Genomic DNA, 20,123 nt, shown 5'->3' with positions numbered 1-20,123 from the left:
CTTTATGCTCCATACAAACCTGCTCCCACAATATTTCATCTCACCTTACCAGAATACCTTCCTCTTCCTTTTCCCTCCATCTGTTTACCTAGTTGCCCTTTAAATGCAGCAAAGCTATTCAACTTAACTACCCCCACATTCTGCATTCCAAGCGCTGCCACCACAAAGACATTTGTCCTCAATTCCTCATTTGTGACTATCATCTATCTATGACTCTACTACGGAATTCTGCCCTATTTTCTCCATGTCTAACCAATCAAACCTTGGCAGGTCATGTTACAGTTGTATAAGACTTTGGTTCGGCCACATTTGGAATACTGCGTACTGTTCTGGTCACCACATTACCAAAAGGATGTGGATGCTTTGGAGAAGGTGCAGAGGAGGTTCACCAGGATGTTGCCTGGTATGGAGAGCGCTAGCTATGAAGAGAGGTTGGGTAGATTCTGATTATTTTCATTAGAAAGACAGAGGTTGAGGGGGAACCTCACTGAGGTCTACAAAATCACGAGAGGTATAGACAGGGTGGATAGCAAGAAGCTTTTTCCCCAGAGTGGGGGACTCAATTACTAGGGGTCACGAGTTCAAGGTGAGAAGGGAAAAGTTTAAGGGAGGTATGTGTGGAAAGTTCTTTACGCAGAGGGTGGTGGGTGCCTGGAACGCATTGCCGGAGGAGGTGGTAGAGGCAGGCACGATAGCGTCATTTAAGATGTACCTAGACAGATACATGAATGGGTAGGGAGCAGAGGGATACAGATCCTTAGAAAATAGGCGACAGTTTTAGATAGAGGATCTGGATCGGCGCAGGCTTGGAGGGCCGAAGGGCCTGTTCCTGTGCTGTAATTTTTCTTTGTTCTTTGTTCTTTTCAAACCTCTTTATCTTTTTAAAGCCGTTTATTAGGTTACTCCTCAACCTTTTCTGTTCTAAATAAAAAGCTGCAAGTTGTTCAATCTACTGTTATAAGAGGCTTATTCCCTCCAAGACACGTCGTAAAACTGTAAAATACACTGTTCACAGCATTTCACTATTATGAAGTGAAATTTTAATTTAAATAAATAAACTTGCAGGGATCATGTTACGGTCATTCTCTCTGCCCTGAGACCTTGAAAACGTTGTTTTCTGCCCAGTTCCAGGACTTGGGCTCCATCATCTTCATGCACTTCCTCTTCTGTACCCACTGCAGCTCCTGTTGCAGAAGAGACAGGAGATGCTGGCTACTCAGCTCTCGAGGATGGGATTGCCTCCGAAGCAAGCCAATTGACATTCATTCAAGCATGAAATAGCTGCAGGGAAGGCAGTCAATGGTGATATTTTCCCCGCTGACGCTTCAGATGGCAGCAAGGGAAATTCTGCCATGTGGAGATTAAGTTGTGTCTCTGGGCAGCGGAATGCAAGAATCTGTGAACAGTGAGACTGTATAAGTGTGCACATTTGCAGTGGCTGCTTCAGTCTCAAATCTCTCCAGCTCACAGTTATCGAGCTGGTGATACTCAGACACATAAGGAAGAAGGAGCAGCTTCTAGACCGTTTGTTCCAGGTTTTGGTCATAGAGAGGTGCATGTTCAGAATTGGATTGGTATGACCAATAGCGTACAGAGTAAGGGGAACCTAGGTGGGATAGATAATGAAGAACCACAGAAATTGATCCTATCCAACATATACAACGCATTTCTTACCTGTCAAAATAAGGACAAAGACTATGAGAGGATACCCGGAATGCAGGCCATGGCACCTTGGAGCAAGAGGCTGTGTTCAGGTGGAAAAGGTGCTACAGAAAATAGTTTGAAAACAAATAAAAAGCCAGAAAGTAGAGCAACAGTCAGAAATCATGCTTAAGGCACTGCTGGTAATGGAAAACTAGAAGACGTAAAGTCATTGAACCCAGGACAGAGAAATAGAAAACCCGTGAACAAATCATTACTGCAGAAGGACAGCAGTTAGAGTGCATGGTCAAAATAAATGTTCTTCGTAAAAACGTATAAGATATAGAAACATCGAAAATAGAAGTAGGAATAGATCATTATGCCCTTCGAGCCTGCTCCACCATTCATTATGATCATCAACTCAGTAACGTGTTCCCGCTTTCCCCTCATATCCCTTGAGCCCCAAGAGTTATATATATAATTCCTTCTTGAAAACATGCAATGCTTTGGCCTCAATTTATTTCTGCGGTAGAGAATTCCACAGGCTCACCACTCTCTGGGTGAAGAAATCTCCTCATCTCTGTCCTAAATTGTCTACCCAGTTTCCTCCTGGTTCTGGACTCCCCAGCATCGGGAACATCCTTCTTGCATCTAGTCCTGTCTAGTCCTGTTGGAATTGTTTTTTCTTTTATAAATTTAGAGTATCCAATTCTTTTTTTTCCATTTAAGGGGCAATTTAGCATGTCCAATCTACCTACCTGCACATCTTTGGGTTGTGGGAGCAAAACAAGGGGAGAATATGCAAACTCCACACGGACAGTGACCCAGGGCTGCGATCGAACCTGGGACCTCGGCGCTGTGAGGTAGCAGTGCTAACCACTGCGTCACCGTGCAGCCTATCCTGTTAGCATTTAATAGGTTTCGATGAGATCCACTTTTGAACTCCAGTGAATGTAATCCAAACCGACTCAATTTCCTCATACGTCAGTGCTGCCATCCCAAGAGTCAGTTTGGTAAACCTTCTCTGCATTCACTCTAAAACTAGAACATCCTTCCTCAAATAAGGAGACCAAAACTGCACACACTATTTCAGGTGTGGTCTCACCAAGGTCCTGTTTAATTGCAGCAATACATCCCTATTCCTGTACTCAAATCCTCTTGCTATGAAGACCAACATACCATTTGACTTCTTTACTGCCTGCTTCACCTGCGCATTTAAAGAAACAAACTGACTTAATTGCTGACACAAATTCAACTTGGAGGGTGTGACATGGTAACTATTACACTATAGTGACATGGCTGCAAGATAGTCAGGACTGGGAACTAAATATATTAGGTTATAAGGTTAGCAGGAAAGATGGGGGAAATGATAAAGTGGTGTAGCTTTAAAGATTAAGAATGAAATCACTCCAATAATGAGAGGATAGAATGAGCGGTAATCTGTCAGTCAGTTCAGACTTTATGGGTAGAATTAAGATCTAGAGAAGGATTTGAAATTGTAGCAGGACTCCTGGTTACGGTTGTGATTTGTTGGATGGTTTGCAGAGATTAGACACACATGCAGCAAAGCAGAACGGCTTTAATGGGAGATTTCAGCTGGCATATAGATTGGGATAAGCAGACCAGCACATCAGAAAGGTAGTGAATTTCTTGAGTGTGTCGGGGGATAATTTTCTCTGACAAGATGTCCAAGAACCAACAAGGTGGAAGGCCATTTTAGATTTAGCAGTCAGCCCAGATTTAGTTAACAGCTTAATGCTGCAGAATTTATCTAATAGCAATCATAATATGATTCAATGCAACAAAATGTTTGGAAGGGAAGAATGGGAAAACAGCAACTAAGGTTCGAGATTTAGATAAGGCTGACTTCAATAGGATGATATGGACACTGATCATAGTAAACTGGGAAAATTTGTTTATGGGTAAAACAACAGAAGAAAAGTGGGAGCTGCTCATAAAAGAATTTAAGGGGACACACTACCAATTTACACCTCTGTTGGACAACAGTTATGGACAACTAAAGAGCTTAGAGATTACATAAAACTCAGAAAGCAAACAAAAGTGCCAAATACCACAGCTTCTAACAATAAATGAAAGAAATGAATAGCAGCAACGGGTGATCAAACAAATGGCAAGAGCTACAAAAAGATAGTATGAAAAGAAACTTGCTAAGGATATCAAAATCAAGGCAAAACATTGTTATTAGATGAGGAAAAAATGGTGGGCAGAAACAATCATGGACAATGACTCAGTAGAATTAACATAAGCAAAAATTAATACCACTGAAGAGCAACAAATGCCCATGGCCTACTGGTTTGCATACCAGAGTTTAAAAGAAGTACAAAGAACAAAGAAAAGTACGGCACAGGAACTGGCCCTTTGGCCCTCCAAGCCTGTGCTGATCATGATGCCCTAACTTTAAAAAAAAAACTTCTGCCTTACTCAATCCGTATCCCTCATTTCATCACTATTTATCCAGATGCCTCTTTAATGTTGCTAATGTGCCTGCTTTCACCACATCCTCTGGCAGTGCATTCCAGGCACCCACCACTCTCTGCGTAAAAAACATACCCTGCGCATCTCCCTTAAACTTTCCCCCTCTCACCTTGAACCTGTGCCCCTTGAAACTGAGACTTCCACCCTTGGAAAAAGCCTCTGGCTCTCCACCCACTCTATGCCTCTCATAATTTTGTAGACCGTTAGCAGGTCTCCCCTCAGCTTTCCTCTTTCCTGTGAAAGCAATCCTAGTTTGTTCAACCTCCCCTCATAGCCAATACCCTCGATACCAGGCAACATCCTGGTGAACATCGTTTTCACTCTCTCCAAAGCTCCACGTCCCTCTGAATATGGTGACCAGAACTGCACGCAATACTCCAAATGTTGCCTAACCAATGTTTTATATCTCTGCGACATGATTTCCCAACTCTTGTACTCAATGCCCCGGCTGATGAAGGCAAGCATGACATTTGCCTTATTAATCACCTTGGCCACCTGTGTTGCCACTTTTAGGGAATTGTGGACCTGCACGCTCAGATCCCTCTGTTTGTTAATGTTCCTAAGGGTTCTGCATTTACAGTATACTTCATACCTAGATTTGATCCTGCAAAATGTATCACCTCACATTTGGCTGGATTAAACTCCACCTGCCATTTCTATGCCCAAGTCTCCAATCTATCTAGATTCTGTTCTATCCCTTGACAATCCTCGGCTCTATCTGCAACTCCGCCAATCTTCGTGCCATCCGCAAACTTACTAAGTAGGTGAGAATAATGGAGACGCTTCAACTATAATCTGCCAAAGTTCCTACCAAGATGCAGGAAAGCCTGGTAAAAGATTACAAGTATGTCTTACTGTTAATTTTATCAGGAATTTTGAGAAACTCCGGATCATGGGGAACCCTCCCCTCCCTCCCCCATGGATAAGGGCAACCTGGAGATCTCCCTAGGCACTCGGGTACTTCTCGGGCATGCCCTCTCCCTCCGGAGACTGCATTTACCTGAGCCATCCCGGCAGGTTCCCTTTGCCTGGTTCTCATTTTGAAAAAACAGTTGTAAACCTTACAGCGTGGGAGAATTCCAAATGTGTGGGGACGATATGGCAGGGAAGCCTGTTAATGAGACGTTAATGATTGAGCCACCTGGGGGAGACCAGGAGATGCAGGAATTTCTAGATGAGTTGGAGTACCCGAGGTTAGGGGAGGGGGACAGGGCTACATTAGAAGGAGCGATAGTGAAGCAGGAGATAAAAGATGCGATTGGGAGGATGCAGTCGGGGAAGGTGGCAGGGCCGGATGGGTTTCCGGCGGAATATTATAAAAAATTCAAGGATAAGCTGGCACCCCTGATGGTGGGGATGTTTGAAGAGGTGATAGGGAAGGGGGTGTTGCCACAAACGTTGGGGCAGGCATCGATTTCCCTGGTGCTAAAAAAAGATAAGGACCTGATGGGAGTGTGGGTCGTATAGGCCCATATCACGTTTGAATGTGGACGCAAAAGTATTGGCGAAGGTACTGGCGGGTAGGCTGGAGGAGTGCCTCCTGAAGGTGATAGGTGAAGATCAGATGGGGTTCGTGAGAGGGAGGCAGCTCTTTTCAAACGTTAGAAGGGTATTGAACGCTGTTATGGCACCGGCGGAGGGGAAGGAAACAGAGGTGGTTGTGGCATTGGACGCTGAGAGGTTTTTGACCGGGTAGAATGGAGGTACTTGATGGCAGTTCTGGAGCAGTTTGGGATTGGACCAAGATTTGTGAACTGGGTAAAGCTACTATATAAGGAGCCGAGGGTGAGTGCCTGCACAAACAACATCAGCTCGAGATACTTTTCTCTTCACCGTGGGACTAGGCAGGGATGTCCCATGTCCCCCCTGCTGTTTGCACTCACGATTGAGCTGTTGGCCATCGCATTAAGAAGTTTGGGGGTATGGAAAGGAATATGTGGTGAGCGATAGAGCATAGGGCGTCCTTATATGCCGATGACTTGCTGTTATACCTGTCGGAAGTGAGTATTTCCCCGGGGCCATCGGGAGCGGCGCTGTTGCTAGTGCTTTCAATCCCGACCCCCTGCACAAACTCTCGATAGGGAGAATATTGGAGCTGCTTCGGGTGTTTGGGTCTTTCTCAGGGTACAAACTAAATCTAGACAAGAATGAGTATTTTGTGGTGTCTCGGCCAGGGGTAGGGCAGGGGTGGGGAGGCTGCCATTCTGTAGGGCAGGGACTCACTTTAGATACCTGGGGAGGGGGGGGGGGGTGCAGCAGGTTGCCCGGGAGTGAGGGGGGCTCCGCACATACAACATTTCTAGTTTGGTGGGGAGAGTGAAAGCTGATCTGGCAAGGTGGGATGATCTCCCTCTGTCACTGGTGGGTCGGGTACAGGCGGTTAAAATGAACGTGTTGCCGCGATTTCTGTTTATTTTTCAATGCCTGCCGATTTTCCTGCCAAAGGCTTTTTTCAGAGAGATTGAGGGAATGATTACTTTGTTCATATGGGGAGGAAAGGTGGCCAGAGTTCGAAAGGTGCTGCTAGAGGGGAAGGCAGGCAAGGGGGTTTGGGTCTTCTGAACCTGATGTATTACTACTGGGCGGCGAATGTGGAGAAGGTGCGGAGCTGGGTCAGAGGGGTTGATTCCCAGTGGGTCAGAATGGAGGAGAGTTTGTGCAGGGGGGTCGGGATTGAAGGCGCTAGCAACAGCGCCGCTCCCGATGGCCCCGAGGAAATACTCAGGAGTCCGGTAATAATAGCTTCATTGAGAATTTGGAGGCAGTTTCGCCAACACTTCAGGTTGGGGGCAGGGTCAAGGGAAATGCCGATTTGGGGGAACCACAGATTTGAACCAGGGAAGTGGGTTGGAAATTTTCGGAAATGGGAGAAGGGATTAAGACACTAAATGATTTGTTTCTTAGGGGTCGGTTTGCAGGATTGAAGGAGCTGGAATCGAAGTATGGGCTGGAGCAGGGGGAAATGTTTAGATACATGCAGGTTCGAGATTTTGCCAGAAAGGAGATACAGAGCTTCCCGGTGGAGCCGGCCTCCACATTGCTGGAGGAGGTGCTGACGACATGGGGACTGGAGAAGGGGGTAGTGTCGGCGGTTTATGGAGCTATTTTGGAAGAGGAGAAGGCACCACTGGAAGGGATCAAAGCAAAGTGGGAGGAAGTGTTGGGAGACGATATGGAGGAGGGGCACTGGTGTGAAGTGTTTCATAATATGCACTCATGTTCATAATGAGATACAGACAGGCAATGATGGACACACAAGAACCAATCACCACACAGAATACAGAACAACCAATCACCAGGCAGGGCACTACAGGGTACTTTACCAGTATAAAACACATGAGGCAGGAAGGCTAGGCCTCTTCATACTGGTGATAACTGTAGCAACAGTCAGGGTGCAATGTACAGTCAGCACCTACTACACATGGCACAGAGCAAGTCTGGGCAAGCCAGACCAAGGTTAGCAAGCTTAGATTAATAGAGTGTCAACCCACAGAGAACTGTGTACATTACTCGCAAGTTCAATAGAGTAGCGTTGAACCATCAACAGGGTAGTGTTGAACCATCTACAGCGTTGGAAGCCTGTTTTCAAGTGATACTGCATCGAGTTGCAGTCCGTGTTAATCCAACATATATAACACATTAAGGTGCTCCGGAGAGTGAATGCGTCCACCTCGTGCGCGAGGTTGGGGCTGATACAGCTGAAGGTGGTATACAGAGCACACCTCACGAGGGCGAGGATGAGCCGATTCTTTGAAGGAGTAGAAGATGTGTGTGAACATTGCGTGTGGGCCCCGCTAATCACGTTCATATGTTTTGGTCCTGTCCAAAGCTAGAGGATTACTGGAAGGAGGTTTTTAGGGTAATTTCTAAAGTGGTGCACATGAAACTGGACCCGGGCCCCCGGGAGGCCATATTCGGGGTGTTGGACCAGCCAGGGTTGGAAACGGGTGCGGAGGCAGATGTTGTAGCCTACGCCTTGTTGATCGCCCGAAGGCGGATCCTGATAGGTTGGAGAGCAACCTCTCTATCCTGTGCCCTGTCGTGGTGGGGGGACCGGTTGGAATATTTGACTCTTGAGAAGGTTAAGTTTGAACTCAGGGGAAGGATGGAGGGGTTCTACAATTCATGGGCGCTTTTCATTATGCACTTTCACGAACTGGATAACATCGAACATTAGTTGGGGCGAGTGGGTGGGAGGTTTGGGGGGAGGAGGGGAGTTGTGTGTGTTAATGGTGGCTATGGGTGATTCCTTTTTGTCATTTGTTTATGTGAACATGCGGTCTAATGTTTGGGGTTTGGTGGGAGGATGGGATCGTTGTTATTGATATGGGGATTGACATATTTGTTACTGATTATTGTTTATTGTTAGTGGGTGTAAATTTGGGAGAAAATGTGAAAAAGGAGGCGAATAAAAATATTTTTTTTAAAAGTGGAGCGATAGTTTTGTTTAAAAGTGTCATTTGGAAAACCTAGACTGGATTTCAGAATGCAAACTACTAAGGAGAGCATTATTGTGAGAGAAGATTTTAATATGTGTTTTTAAGAGTGGAATTTGGAAACTCTCACGTAATAATCATCATGTGGAGAAGCCGGCGTTGGACTGGGGTGAGCACAGTAAGAAGCCTTACAACACCAGGTTTAAGTTCAACAAGTTTGTTTCGATGTCACTAGCTTTCGGAGCGCTACTCCTTCCTCAGGTGAATGAAGAGGTATGTTCCAGAAACATGTATATAGACAGATTCAAAGTTGCCAGACTTTGATTAAATCTTTACAGATCCAGAGATGGGGTAACCCCAGGTTAAAGAGGTGTGAATTGTGTCAAGCCAGGACAGTTGGTAGGATTTCGCAGGCCAGATGGTGGGGGATGAATGTAATGCGACATGAATCTCAGTTCCCGGTTGAGGCCGCACTCATGTGTGCGGAACTTGGCTATAAGTTTCTGTTCGGCGATTCTGCGTTGTCGTCATCATCATGGGGGATTCTGAGAATCAATCGACAGATACTGGGTTCAGAGCGGATTATGTGAATTTGTTCACAGCCAATCTGTGTTCTTAAAGGAACCATGAGGCCATTGTAGTTTAAGATGTACTTTGTAATCCATGTTAATCTTAAAATCAGTATGTAATTGTTAAACTAAGGGGGGACTAAAGGAATATTGTATCATAATCCAATCTTTTCATGTTAAATTTTTTAAAAATGTTGTTGTTAAAACTAATTAGCGGTCCTACAACTCTGTTCCTCCATGTTTTACAAAGAAAAAATTACAGTCTTTTCTGGAATCTTCCTGCCCAGTTATAACATCAATTGGAATCGTAACACTAGCTAGACGTCAGCTGGAATATTGTGTGCAGTTCTGGGTGCCATATTATAGGAAGGATGTGAATGCATTGAAGAGAGTGCAGAACAGGTTTGCAAAAATTGTTCCAGGGGTGAAGATAGATTAGTTGGCCAAAACTTGGGGGATTCTGGCAGGTGTTTGCCGACGTTATGAAGGTAAAAGTGATCCTGAGTCCAGGGGCGAGATTCTCCGACCCCCCGCCGGGTCGGAGACTCGCCGGGGGCTGGCGTGAATCCCGCCCCCGCCGGTTGCCAAATTCTCCGGCACCGGATATTCGGCGGGGGCGGGAATCGGGCCGCGCCAGTTGGCGGGCCCCCCCGCGCGATTCTCCGGCCCGGATGGGCCGAAGTCCCGCTGCTAAAATGCCTGTCCCGCCGGCGTAGATTAAACCACCTACCTTACCGGCGGGACAAGGCGGCGCGGGCGGACTCCACGGTCCTGGGGGGGGGGGTGCGGGGCGATCTGGCCCCGGGGGGTGCCCCCACGGTGGCCTGGCCCGCGATTGGAGCCCACCGATCCGCGGGCGGGCCTGTGTCGTGGGGGCACTCTTTTCCTTGCGCCTTCGCCACGGTCTCCACCATGGCAGAGGCGGAAGAGACTCCCTCCACTGCGCATGCGCGGGAATTCCGTCAGCGGCCGCTAACGCTCCCGCGCATGCGGCGCCCGGAGATGTCATTTCCGCTGGCGGGGCACCAAAAGCCTTTTACGCCAGCTGGGGGGCGGAAATTCGTCCGGCGCGGGCCTAGCCCCTTAAGGTTGGGGCTGGGCCCCCAAAGATGCGGAGCATTCCGCACGTTTGGGGCGGCGCGATGCCCGACTGATTTGCGCCGTTTTGGGTGCCAGTCAGCAGACATCGCGCCGATACCGGAGAATTTCGCCCCAGATGTGGCAGCCTTTGGTGTGTCAGAAGACCCAGGAGTCCAGGGGGCGGGAGAGGTCAATGTCTTGGCCTTTGCCTCCCTGGGTAGCCCAGAGACGGATCTCACTAGAATGGAGGGACTCAGGCCACCAAAACCAGGGGTGTCGGTCAGTGACCTGGCAGAGTTTCTTAGGATGGAGAAGATAAAATCTGCCTTGAGAGGGTCTGTGGAGGGGTTTACCCAGAGATGGCAGCCGTTCATTGGCTTCTTTGAGAACAGTTAAGATGTTAAGATGTCAATAGTCGGGGAGGGGTCAGTACTGGTCTCCAAGATGGAGCGGGTACTCATGGGGTCTCCCAGGGGATCGGAAACCCCCAGGTGCATGCCTTTGGGCAGGGTGGTACCCTAGCACTGCTGGTGCCACCCGGACACCCTGGCACTGACACCTTGGCACCCTGACAGTGCCACCTGGGTGCCAGCCATGTACTGCCAAGGTGGTATTGGCAGGGCAGTGCCAGGTTGGGGCTGTCAAGTTGCCAAGCTGGCATTTTATGTGTGCTCGCAATTGGGCCGGTGGTGCCCTGTGCGATGTTGGGGGCGGGGCGGGCGGGGGGGGGGGGGGGGGGGGAGGACCCTCCCATAGTGCTTTGGAGTTTGGGTGTCGTGTCGGGGGCCTCTGAGTTCAGGACGTCATTTTTAAATGGCATCACGATCACTCGCTGAACTGAGGAATTCCAGCGAGCGGAGCTCCTCAGTGTAGAAAATAGGGCTATGTGCGGCCTCAGCCTCATGTTCCCCACTGAGGCCCCTTATCAAATGCGGGTGGCATGTTATAGACATGTGTTTCCCGGTGCTGCGAGCGCAAGGAAACACGAGGCTAAACGCGCTCGCTATGGAATGCTGTTCCCTTTTAGTTAAAATCACACCCAAAGAGTCGTTTGGGACTGAAATGTACTGCCTGGAAGTGTGGCAGGTTAAGTTGAGGCATTCAGGGCATTAGATGGTTATTTGAATAGAAACAATAGAAACTATGTGCAGGGGTATGGAGAAAAGGGAGGGGAATAGCACTAAGTTATAACGTTCATTCGGAGAGTCGGTGCCGACAGAACTGGCCAAATGGCCTTCTTCTGTACCATAACAATTCTATGATTTTGTGAGTTTAAAGCTTTAAAATGGCTGACAGACAGATGCGATGCCAATAAACCATTTTTGTCATGGTATATCTAATAATACAGCTTTGCAAATCATTCCCAGAAATCTCTTACTTGTACTCAACAGTAGGATAATTATTCCTATTTGCAGTATTGCAAAATTAACAGAGAGTATTTACCTGTGACCTATGGGACTGAGATGTTGACGTTAGCTCTCGTCCAGGGACCAAAGTTCCTAACCGGCTGTTCAGGAAACGTGGACTATTAAATGATTTTTGTGGACCATTGTCGTCTATCTTCAGTTCTAGTAATAAAAAGTACAATGAAAATGTGCATTTATTTCACATCCGTAGTTAATGTAGACAATTCATTTAACATTGCAGCACGGTAGCATTGTGGTGGGCAGCACGGTAGCATTGTGGATAGCACAATTGCTTCACAGCTCCAGGGCCCCAGGTTCGATTCCGGCTTGGGTCACTGTCTGTGCGGAGTCTGCACATCCTCCCCGTGTGTGCGTGGGTTTCCTCCGGGTGCTCCGGTTTCCTCCCACAGTCCAAAGATGTGCGGGTTAGGTGGATTGGTCATGATAAATTGCCCTTAGTGTCCAAAATTGCCCTTAGTGTTGGGTGGGGTTACTGGGTTATGGGGATAGGGTGGAGGTGCTGAACCTGGGTAAGGTGCTCTTTCCAAGAGCCTGTGCAGACTCGATGGGCCGAATGGCCTCCTTCTGCACTGTAAATTCTATGATAATCTATGATTCTCTCACATTTTTAACAAGCGATTTCTCAGTGACTTCTCAACAAAGCCTGAAGCCCCATTTCTATCACTCTGAGATGGGTTACTCACAAGCCTACTGCAGATACATTAAGGGTAATTTGAACTTAAATCGCCGTGATGGGAACCACAGAGGATCGAGTGGCACATTGGTTCTGCATCTAACCCAATCTAACTTTCCAATTACTTCAATGGAGAATAAAATTGGGCAGGGTAGAAAACCAGCACTCCACTCAATCCCATCAGTTTCCCAATGGGTGGATTAGAGTACATCACCCCCAAAGGAATTTCAGAGAATGCACGCATTCCTAGGGATGCAAGTCCAAACAAGAATGCAGACCACCACAGTAAACTGTATTTTCACTTTGGAGGAAATTCTATTCCTTCCCAATATGTGCTAAAAGTTGAGTTGTCTTATATTTTCCACATTTCTCTTTAACAAATTTTCTTTGCACCTGTCCTAAAGGCTTTGGGGGCTAAATTGGGCTGTGTGCCACCAATTACTTAGATGCTATACGGTCACATAAGGGATCCAAGATCTGCTGGGAAGTGCAGAAGAATCCATCTTGGCAAAGGGGTTTGTGTATATGCTGAATGCCAATTAGCAAGTACAGAGCATTGAGGTGATTGTAGTACATGGGTGGGCACATATAGGGTTGATGTGGGACTAAGTGCAGTACTGCCGACACAGTAATGTGAGAGAGACTGGCCCCGAGGGGTCAGTCTAGTGTTACACAGAGCTGTGTGCGCAAGCAAGAAGTGGAGATAGCTCCTAGCTTGAACCCTTTACTGTATATATGCACACAGTACTTGTAATTAATAAATACATACTTAAGACTTTGAAGACTTCATTGAGACTTAATGAACGATATCCAACATGCAGTCAATGGAAAAACCCAAAATCACATAAAAAATGCTGAGAAAAACTAAAATCCTGGAAGTTTAAAGAAAAATCAAAGAAGCATTCTGATCTGAAGGAAAGCATGGTGTGCTCCACAGGCAATACTTCATGCAGCTGAATGGCCATTATCCTGACTGCAGTCACAACTGCTTCATCTGTGGTTGTCCTCTGACCCACCTGTATTTGAACCACTATGTCAAGTCGAAGGCTGGCTACTGGAGTGCAAAGATTATCTCTGCATAACTTGGCTCATGAATCCGGTCTGGAATCCATGCACAAATGCACAGCAGGCCTACAATAAGAGCCACAAGGAGGAATAATATAGAGTGCATCATCATCATAATCTTTAAGTAATGCTGGGCAGCACGGTGGTGCAGTGGGTAGCACTGCTGCTTCACGGCACTGAGGTGCCAGGTTCGATCCTGGCCCTGGGTCACTGTCCATGTGGAGTTTGCACATTCTCCCCGTGTTTGCATGGGTTTCACTCCTACAACCCAAAGATGTGCAGGGTAGATGGATTGGCCACGCTAAATTGCCGCTTAATTGGAAAAATGAATTGGGCACTCTAAATTTTAAATTAAAAAAAAAATCTTTAAGTAATGCTTCTTTCTCTGCTGGGACTGCTCAGCAGGAGCACTGCACTATTTAACAAGTGGGTATCAAGATTTGAGATAGAATGCTGCAGGCTGCACAACCTGGCCGTTCTGGAAAAACAGCCATCGCCACCACCTATCATGTGAGGAGCAGAAGCATGGGGACGATGAGGGACTGTAACAGGAAGACAGCCCCTTTTTGCCAGGCTCTACATGATCATATTATTCATTAGCAGTATCACATGATCATATTATTCATTAGCAGTATCAGTAGTCTCAAACACACCTCCCTATTTCACCAAGTCTCAAATACCTTGGCCGGGATTCTCCGCGCCGAAATCGCGCTCGCCGCGGGGGCGGAGAATGGGGCGTCAGACCCGCGACACCTTCCCGCGATTTTCCAGTCACCCGGGGGGGGGGCCTCCACAATGGCCAGGCCCGTGATCAGGGGCCACCAATTGGCAGGCGCCTACTTCTTCGGCGCGGCCCGCTGTGTGGGTCCACCATGTCGCGCGGGGCCGGCTTTTATTACCTTTAGAACACTATTGCTATTCACTCCTGACTGGCCTCCCATGCTCTGTTCTTATAAACGTGGGGTCATCCAAAACTCTGCTGCTCATGTCTTAATCCACACCAACTCCTGTTCACCCATTATTCCCGTACTCGCTTACCTCTGCTTTCTCCCAATGCCAAGGTTTTGAAAATTCTCATCAATTTTTAAAAATCACTTCATGTGCTCACCCCTCTCTATCTCTGTATTTTCCCACCAACTTTACAACTAACCAAGATGTTCTGAGTATCCCCGAATGTCATCGCTCCACCACTAATGGCCATGTCTTCCGTTACCAAGGCACAAAGCTCTGGAAGTCCCTCCCTAAATCTCTTCAGCTCTCTACCTCCTTGAAGACACTCTCCGACCAAGCTTTTGGTCAGCTGTCCTAATATTTCTTTATCCGGCTGCAAAACAAACTTGGTTATATAATGCTCTTGTCAAGCAGCTATTGTACCTTTTATTACGTGAAAGGGGCTTTATAAACACAGCATGTGGTGCTACTGTTAAATGATTCAAACAAAAAACAGTACCTTCAAAAGTGCAGCATTTCTAGAGTACTCAGCACTGGAAGTAACATATATACTAGCATGTAAAAGAGCTCTGTAAGATTAAACCATTAAAATCCTGAGACTTCTTACCAGGAATCTTTTGTATTGCCTCTTCCCAGGCAGACTTTCTTTCCTTGCTCAGAGTTGTACCGAATATTGCCGTTGGGGGTCCCAACCCCTCTAGAGTTTTCTAAGATAATAAGATTGGGTGACAATTTTTAATAATCACTGATGCACGATCAATGACCACGAAAGCGAGGTTGTAGTCCAACCGAAGGCTTTAATAAGCTGGATGTTTCCCCCAGCAGCTCAGGTACAGAATGAAGGCTGCTGGGGCCAGGGCGGAGCTATCATACATTCTAACCAATAGAAAGCATACAGTTTCCACCAATGGTGCTTTTGCCTATCAGGTACCATAATACCACAATCATCAGCTCTCCAGTTTTGTGAAATTAATAAACTATGGTGACCACCTAAAAGTGGTGATTCATGCTGGGCTACAGTTTTGTAACTGGCGACAATAATTTACTCGGATTCCCAATTTTCATGGCTTAGCACAGACAAAGAGTGTTCGCATGCAACTCAACCAAGAGAGCTGTCATGGCGAGTTCCTATTCAGTCGTCATCTTCTGTCCTTGAGGATACTCTATTAGGAGCAGGAATGCTGCCAGTATCCAGGTATCCTGTGGCCAATGGCAGAGGTTTAATGGCCTTCTAAAGTAGGCTATCAGCATGTTCACCACATCACCATGGTTCAATGATAACATTCCATTCTGAGTCAGAAAGTCAAAGGTTAAAATCGCATACCAGCAACTTGAACGCATAATTCAGGCTGACACTACAGTGTGGTACAATGGAAGTGCTGTACTGTTGGAAGTGCCACCTTTCAGATGAATGTTAAATCTGTCTGTGCTCTGCGGTAGACAAAACAAATCCAATGGCACTTTCCTCAAAGAACAGTTCCCACAACGTCCTGGACAATATTTATCCTTTAACCAATATCAAAAGGTCATTATGAAAGCGGAGAGAAAAAAACCCAGGAATTTCTAGACATATCAGCCTAACAACGGTTGTGGAGAAAGAAGTGGTTGGAAACTATAATTAAGGGCCGAATGACTGAGCGCAAAGAAACCTTTGAGCTGATCATAAAGAATTCTAGATTCCTGTCTCCATACTTGCTAACCTGCAGCTTTGACTTTTTCCGGTTCTAATGAAGGGCCATCAAACTGAAACACTAATTCAGTTTCCCTTACCACGGATGGTACTTGACCAGCTGAGTATTTCCAGCACTTTGTTTTTACGATGGATTTGCAGAGGGTTAGTCATATCTAACAACCCTGATTGAATTTTTGTAACTATTTCAGTAGACAAGAATAGTAGTTTTTACAAGTTGAGCTCCTTTTGGGAGCAAGTTAATTAGTGGCTTCCCATGAGAGGATCTGGTCCATGTACATTTTTAAAAATTCATTTATGGGAGGTAGGCATTATTAGCAAAGCCAGCATTTATTACCCATTCCTAATTGCCCTCGAGAAGCTGGTGATGAACCACTTTCTTGAATCATAAGAACTAGGAGCAGGAGTAGGCCATCTCGCCCCTCATGCCTGCTCCACCATTCAATAAGATCATGCCTGATATTTTTGTGGACTCAGCTCCACTTACCCGCCCACTCACCATAACCCTTAAAAACGTTCAATGAGATAGCCTCAACTGCTTCACTGGCCAGGGATTTCCACATATTTACAACCCATTGGGTGAAGAAGTTCCTCCTCAATTCAGTCCTAAATCTGCTCCTCCTTATTTTGAAGCTATGCCCCCTAGTTCTAGTTTCACCCACCAGTGGAAGCAACCTCTCTGCTTCTATCCTAACTATTCCCTTCATAATTTTCTAAGTTTCAATCAGATCTTCTAAATTCCAATGAGCATAGTCCCAGTCTACTCAATCTCTCCTCAGAAGCCAATCCTCTCAACTCCAAAATCAACCTAGTGAATCTCCTCTGTACCCCCTCCAATGCCAATACATCCTTTCTCACGTAAAGAGATCAAAACTGTACACAGTACTCCAGGTGTGGCCTCACCAGCACCCTATACATCTGCAGCATAACAGCCATGTTTTTAAACTCCATCCCTCTAACAATGAAGGACAAAATTCCATTTGCCTTCTTAATTACCTGCTGTACCTGCAAACCAACTTTTTGTGATTCATGTACTAGAACACCCAGGTCCCTCTGCACAACAGCATGCTGCAATTTTTTACCAATTAAATAATAGTTCATTTTGCTGTTATTCCTACCAAAATGGATGACCTCACATTTACCAACATTTTTCTCCATCTGCCAGACCGTTGCCCACGAACTTAAACTATCTAAATCCCTCTGCAGACTTTCAGTGCCCTCTGCACACTTTACTATACCATTCATCTGTGTCAGCTGCAAACTTTGACACATTATACTTGGTCCCCAACTCCAAATCATCTATGTAAATTGTGAACAATTGCAGTCCCAACACTGATCCCTGAGGCACACCACTAGCCACTGATCGCCAACCTGAAAAACACCCATTTATCCCACTCTTTGCTTTCCAATCCTCTATCCATGCTAATATATTATCCGTAACGCTGTGCATCCTGATCTTATGCAACAACCTTTTGTGTGGCACCATGTCAAATGCCTTCTGGAAATCCAGATATACCACATCTACCGGTTCCCTATTGTCCACTACGCTCGTAATGTCCTCAAAGAATTCCAATAAATTAGTTAAACATGAACGGAAACCTTGTAGTCCATGCGGCGTCAGTACACTCATAGCGCTGTTACGGCAGGAGTTCAAGAATTTTGACCCAGCAACCATCAAGGTAACAAGTGTTATATTTCCAAGTCAAGTTGATGTGTGACATGAGGGGAACTTGCAGGTGATAGTGTTCTCATGCATCTGCTGCAATTGTTCTTCTTGGTGGTAGAGGATTTGGAAGGTACCATTGAAGGGGCCTTGGCGAAGTTTATTTTGTAGGTGGTACACACTGCTGCAACGATAGAAGGGGTGAATATTTAAGGCGATGGATGGGTGTCAATCAAATGGGCAGTTTTTTTCTAGACTGTGTGGAGCTTGTTGAATGTTGTTGGAGCTGTACCCATCCAGGCAAGTAGTGAGTATTCCATACACTACTGATTTGTCGATGGCAGAATGGCTTTGCAATACTTGTTGCCGAATTCCCAGCCTCTGACTTGATCTTGTACTCATCGCATCTAAGAGACTGGTCCAGTTAAGTTTCTAGTCAATGATGATCCCTGGATATTAATGGTGGAGGATTCAGCAATGGTAATACTATTGAGTCTCAAGAGGGATGATTCTATTCTCTCTTGTTTGAAATGTTCATTGTCTGTCAAAGTGTTGTGCGAATGTTACTAAAATGTAACAGGCAGGTACAAAATAAATCAAAAGGGCAAATGGAATAAAAGGCTACATTTATATAGCACTTTTCACAACCAGACGATATCCCAAAGCATCTTACAGGCAATTAAGTACTTTTTTTTTAAGAGTAGTCACTGTTATAATTTGGAAATACAACAGCCAGTTTCAGTGAAGCAAGCTCTCACAAACAGAAATGTGATAATGACCAAATGGTCTGTTTTTATGTTTGGTGATAGAGGGATAAATATTGGCCAGGGTACTCTGTTCTTCCATAGAATCCCTCCAGTGCAGAAGGAGGCCATTCGGCCCATCGAGTCTGCACCAATTCTCTGAAAGAGCACCCTACCTTGGCCTACCCCCCCGCCCTATCCCCCTAACATCACCTAATCTGCCAACTGAGCCATGGCTGACATCTTTAGTTTGGTTTTGCTAGTCTTTACACCTAGAGGAACGGAATATAATTGGGATGAAATTATATTATGGTTATACAATGCCCAGGTTAGAATGCGGTGTACATTTCTGGGCACCACATATTAGAAATGATATACTGGTTTTGGAAGGAATGCAATGCAAATCCACCAAAATGTCACCATCGGAATGTCACCAAGGATCAAATTGTGAGAAGCGATTCCATAAATTAGATTTACGTTTCTTGAAATTCAGATGGTTAAGGGGTATTTTGAATGAGATTTCCAGATTTTAAAATAAATTGATAGGGTAGATAAACAGAAACGTTTTTAGCTAAAACAAGGAGCAGAATATTAAAATCAGAGCCAGGCCGTACAGGAGAGAATCATAGAATCCCTACAATGCAGGAGGCCATTCAGCCCATCGAGTCTGTACGACCCTCTGAAACAGCACCCTAACCAGTCTCCCACCCTATCCCTGCAACCCCGTAACTCCACTTAACCAGCATTTCCCTGGGCACTCAGGGAGAATTTAACATGGCCAATCCACCTAACCTGTACATTTTTGGACTGAAATCAGGACTGGCCTTTGTATTGAAATTAAGAAATTAGGTAAAACCTGGCAATAGAAAGGATGGAGAAAGTGGGAAATTCCCTCCCACAAACAGCAGCTGACCCATGACTTTTGAGTAAAAATCCTAATTTTGTGATTAGGTTGTGTATAGGCTCAACTTTTGGTCGAAAAATACAAACCCTTTTTACTTAACCACTCCCTCCCTCTTGCCAATTCTTCTGCTCGCCATTTTCTTATCCAGCTCTCTCTCACCATATCTCTGCCACTCTTCCCTCTCAACGTTTCCCCGCCCGACTCTGGCTTCCGCCACTTCCCTGCTGTACTTTCCCTCTCTCGCCGCTTTCCTCCCCAACTCTCTCTCACCCCTTTCTTGCCAGACTCTTGCCCTTCTTTTCAAAATGTCGCTAATTGGGTCATACATGCTACATCGACTCTGGCACCTAACGTGCATGTAACCCTGAGAACACCATTATCGGCAGTACCACACTGGCAATGAAAGGACAGCAAACTAACAGTGTACAGCTACCATCAAAATAGACAGTGTAGATGAGCTTTAGCTAAAAGCAAATGACTGGATGCTGGAATCTGAAATGAAAACAGAAAATACTGAACAATCGTAGCAGGTCTGACAGCATCTGTGGAGAGCGAAGGGAGCTAACGTTTCAGTCTGAATGGCTCTTTGTCAAATCTGGAGAGTATAGGTTGTCGAGCTTTGGCAAAGAGTCACCCAGACTCGAAACATTAGCTCCCTTCCCTCTCCACAAATGCTTAACATCTGCTGAGATTGGCCAGTATTTTCAGTTTTTGTTTGAGCTTTGCTAATACTGTCCAGAGAATTAGGGAGCTCAGTGAATCTTAAACCATGTGAATATTTTGTA

The 20,123-nt window shown here is 45.9% G+C and overlaps 1 protein-coding gene across 5 annotated transcripts in view; it reads right to left on the bottom strand.

Moving 5' to 3' along the window:
* The window catches only part of dzank1 (double zinc ribbon and ankyrin repeat domains 1), a 197,370-nt gene that overhangs the window by 148,748 nt on the left and 28,499 nt on the right, over positions 1-20,123 (bottom strand). For all 5 annotated transcript variants that reach the window (XM_072503985.1, XM_072503989.1, XM_072503979.1 and 2 more), the window contains exons 5-6: positions 14,946-15,045; positions 11,666-11,790 (exon numbers count right to left, since the gene is read on the bottom strand). In XM_072503985.1, the coding sequence (XP_072360086.1) occupies positions 11,666-11,790; positions 14,946-15,045 (225 nt within the window). The remainder of the gene's footprint in view (positions 1-11,665; positions 11,791-14,945; positions 15,046-20,123) is intronic.

The sequence above is a fragment of the Scyliorhinus torazame genome, chromosome 1, assembly GCF_047496885.1.
Source record: "Scyliorhinus torazame isolate Kashiwa2021f chromosome 1, sScyTor2.1, whole genome shotgun sequence".
NCBI lineage: Eukaryota > Metazoa > Chordata > Chondrichthyes > Carcharhiniformes > Scyliorhinidae > Scyliorhinus > Scyliorhinus torazame.
Note: the sequence above shows the minus strand (reverse complement) of the source record. Positions and strands in the feature narration are given on the sequence as shown.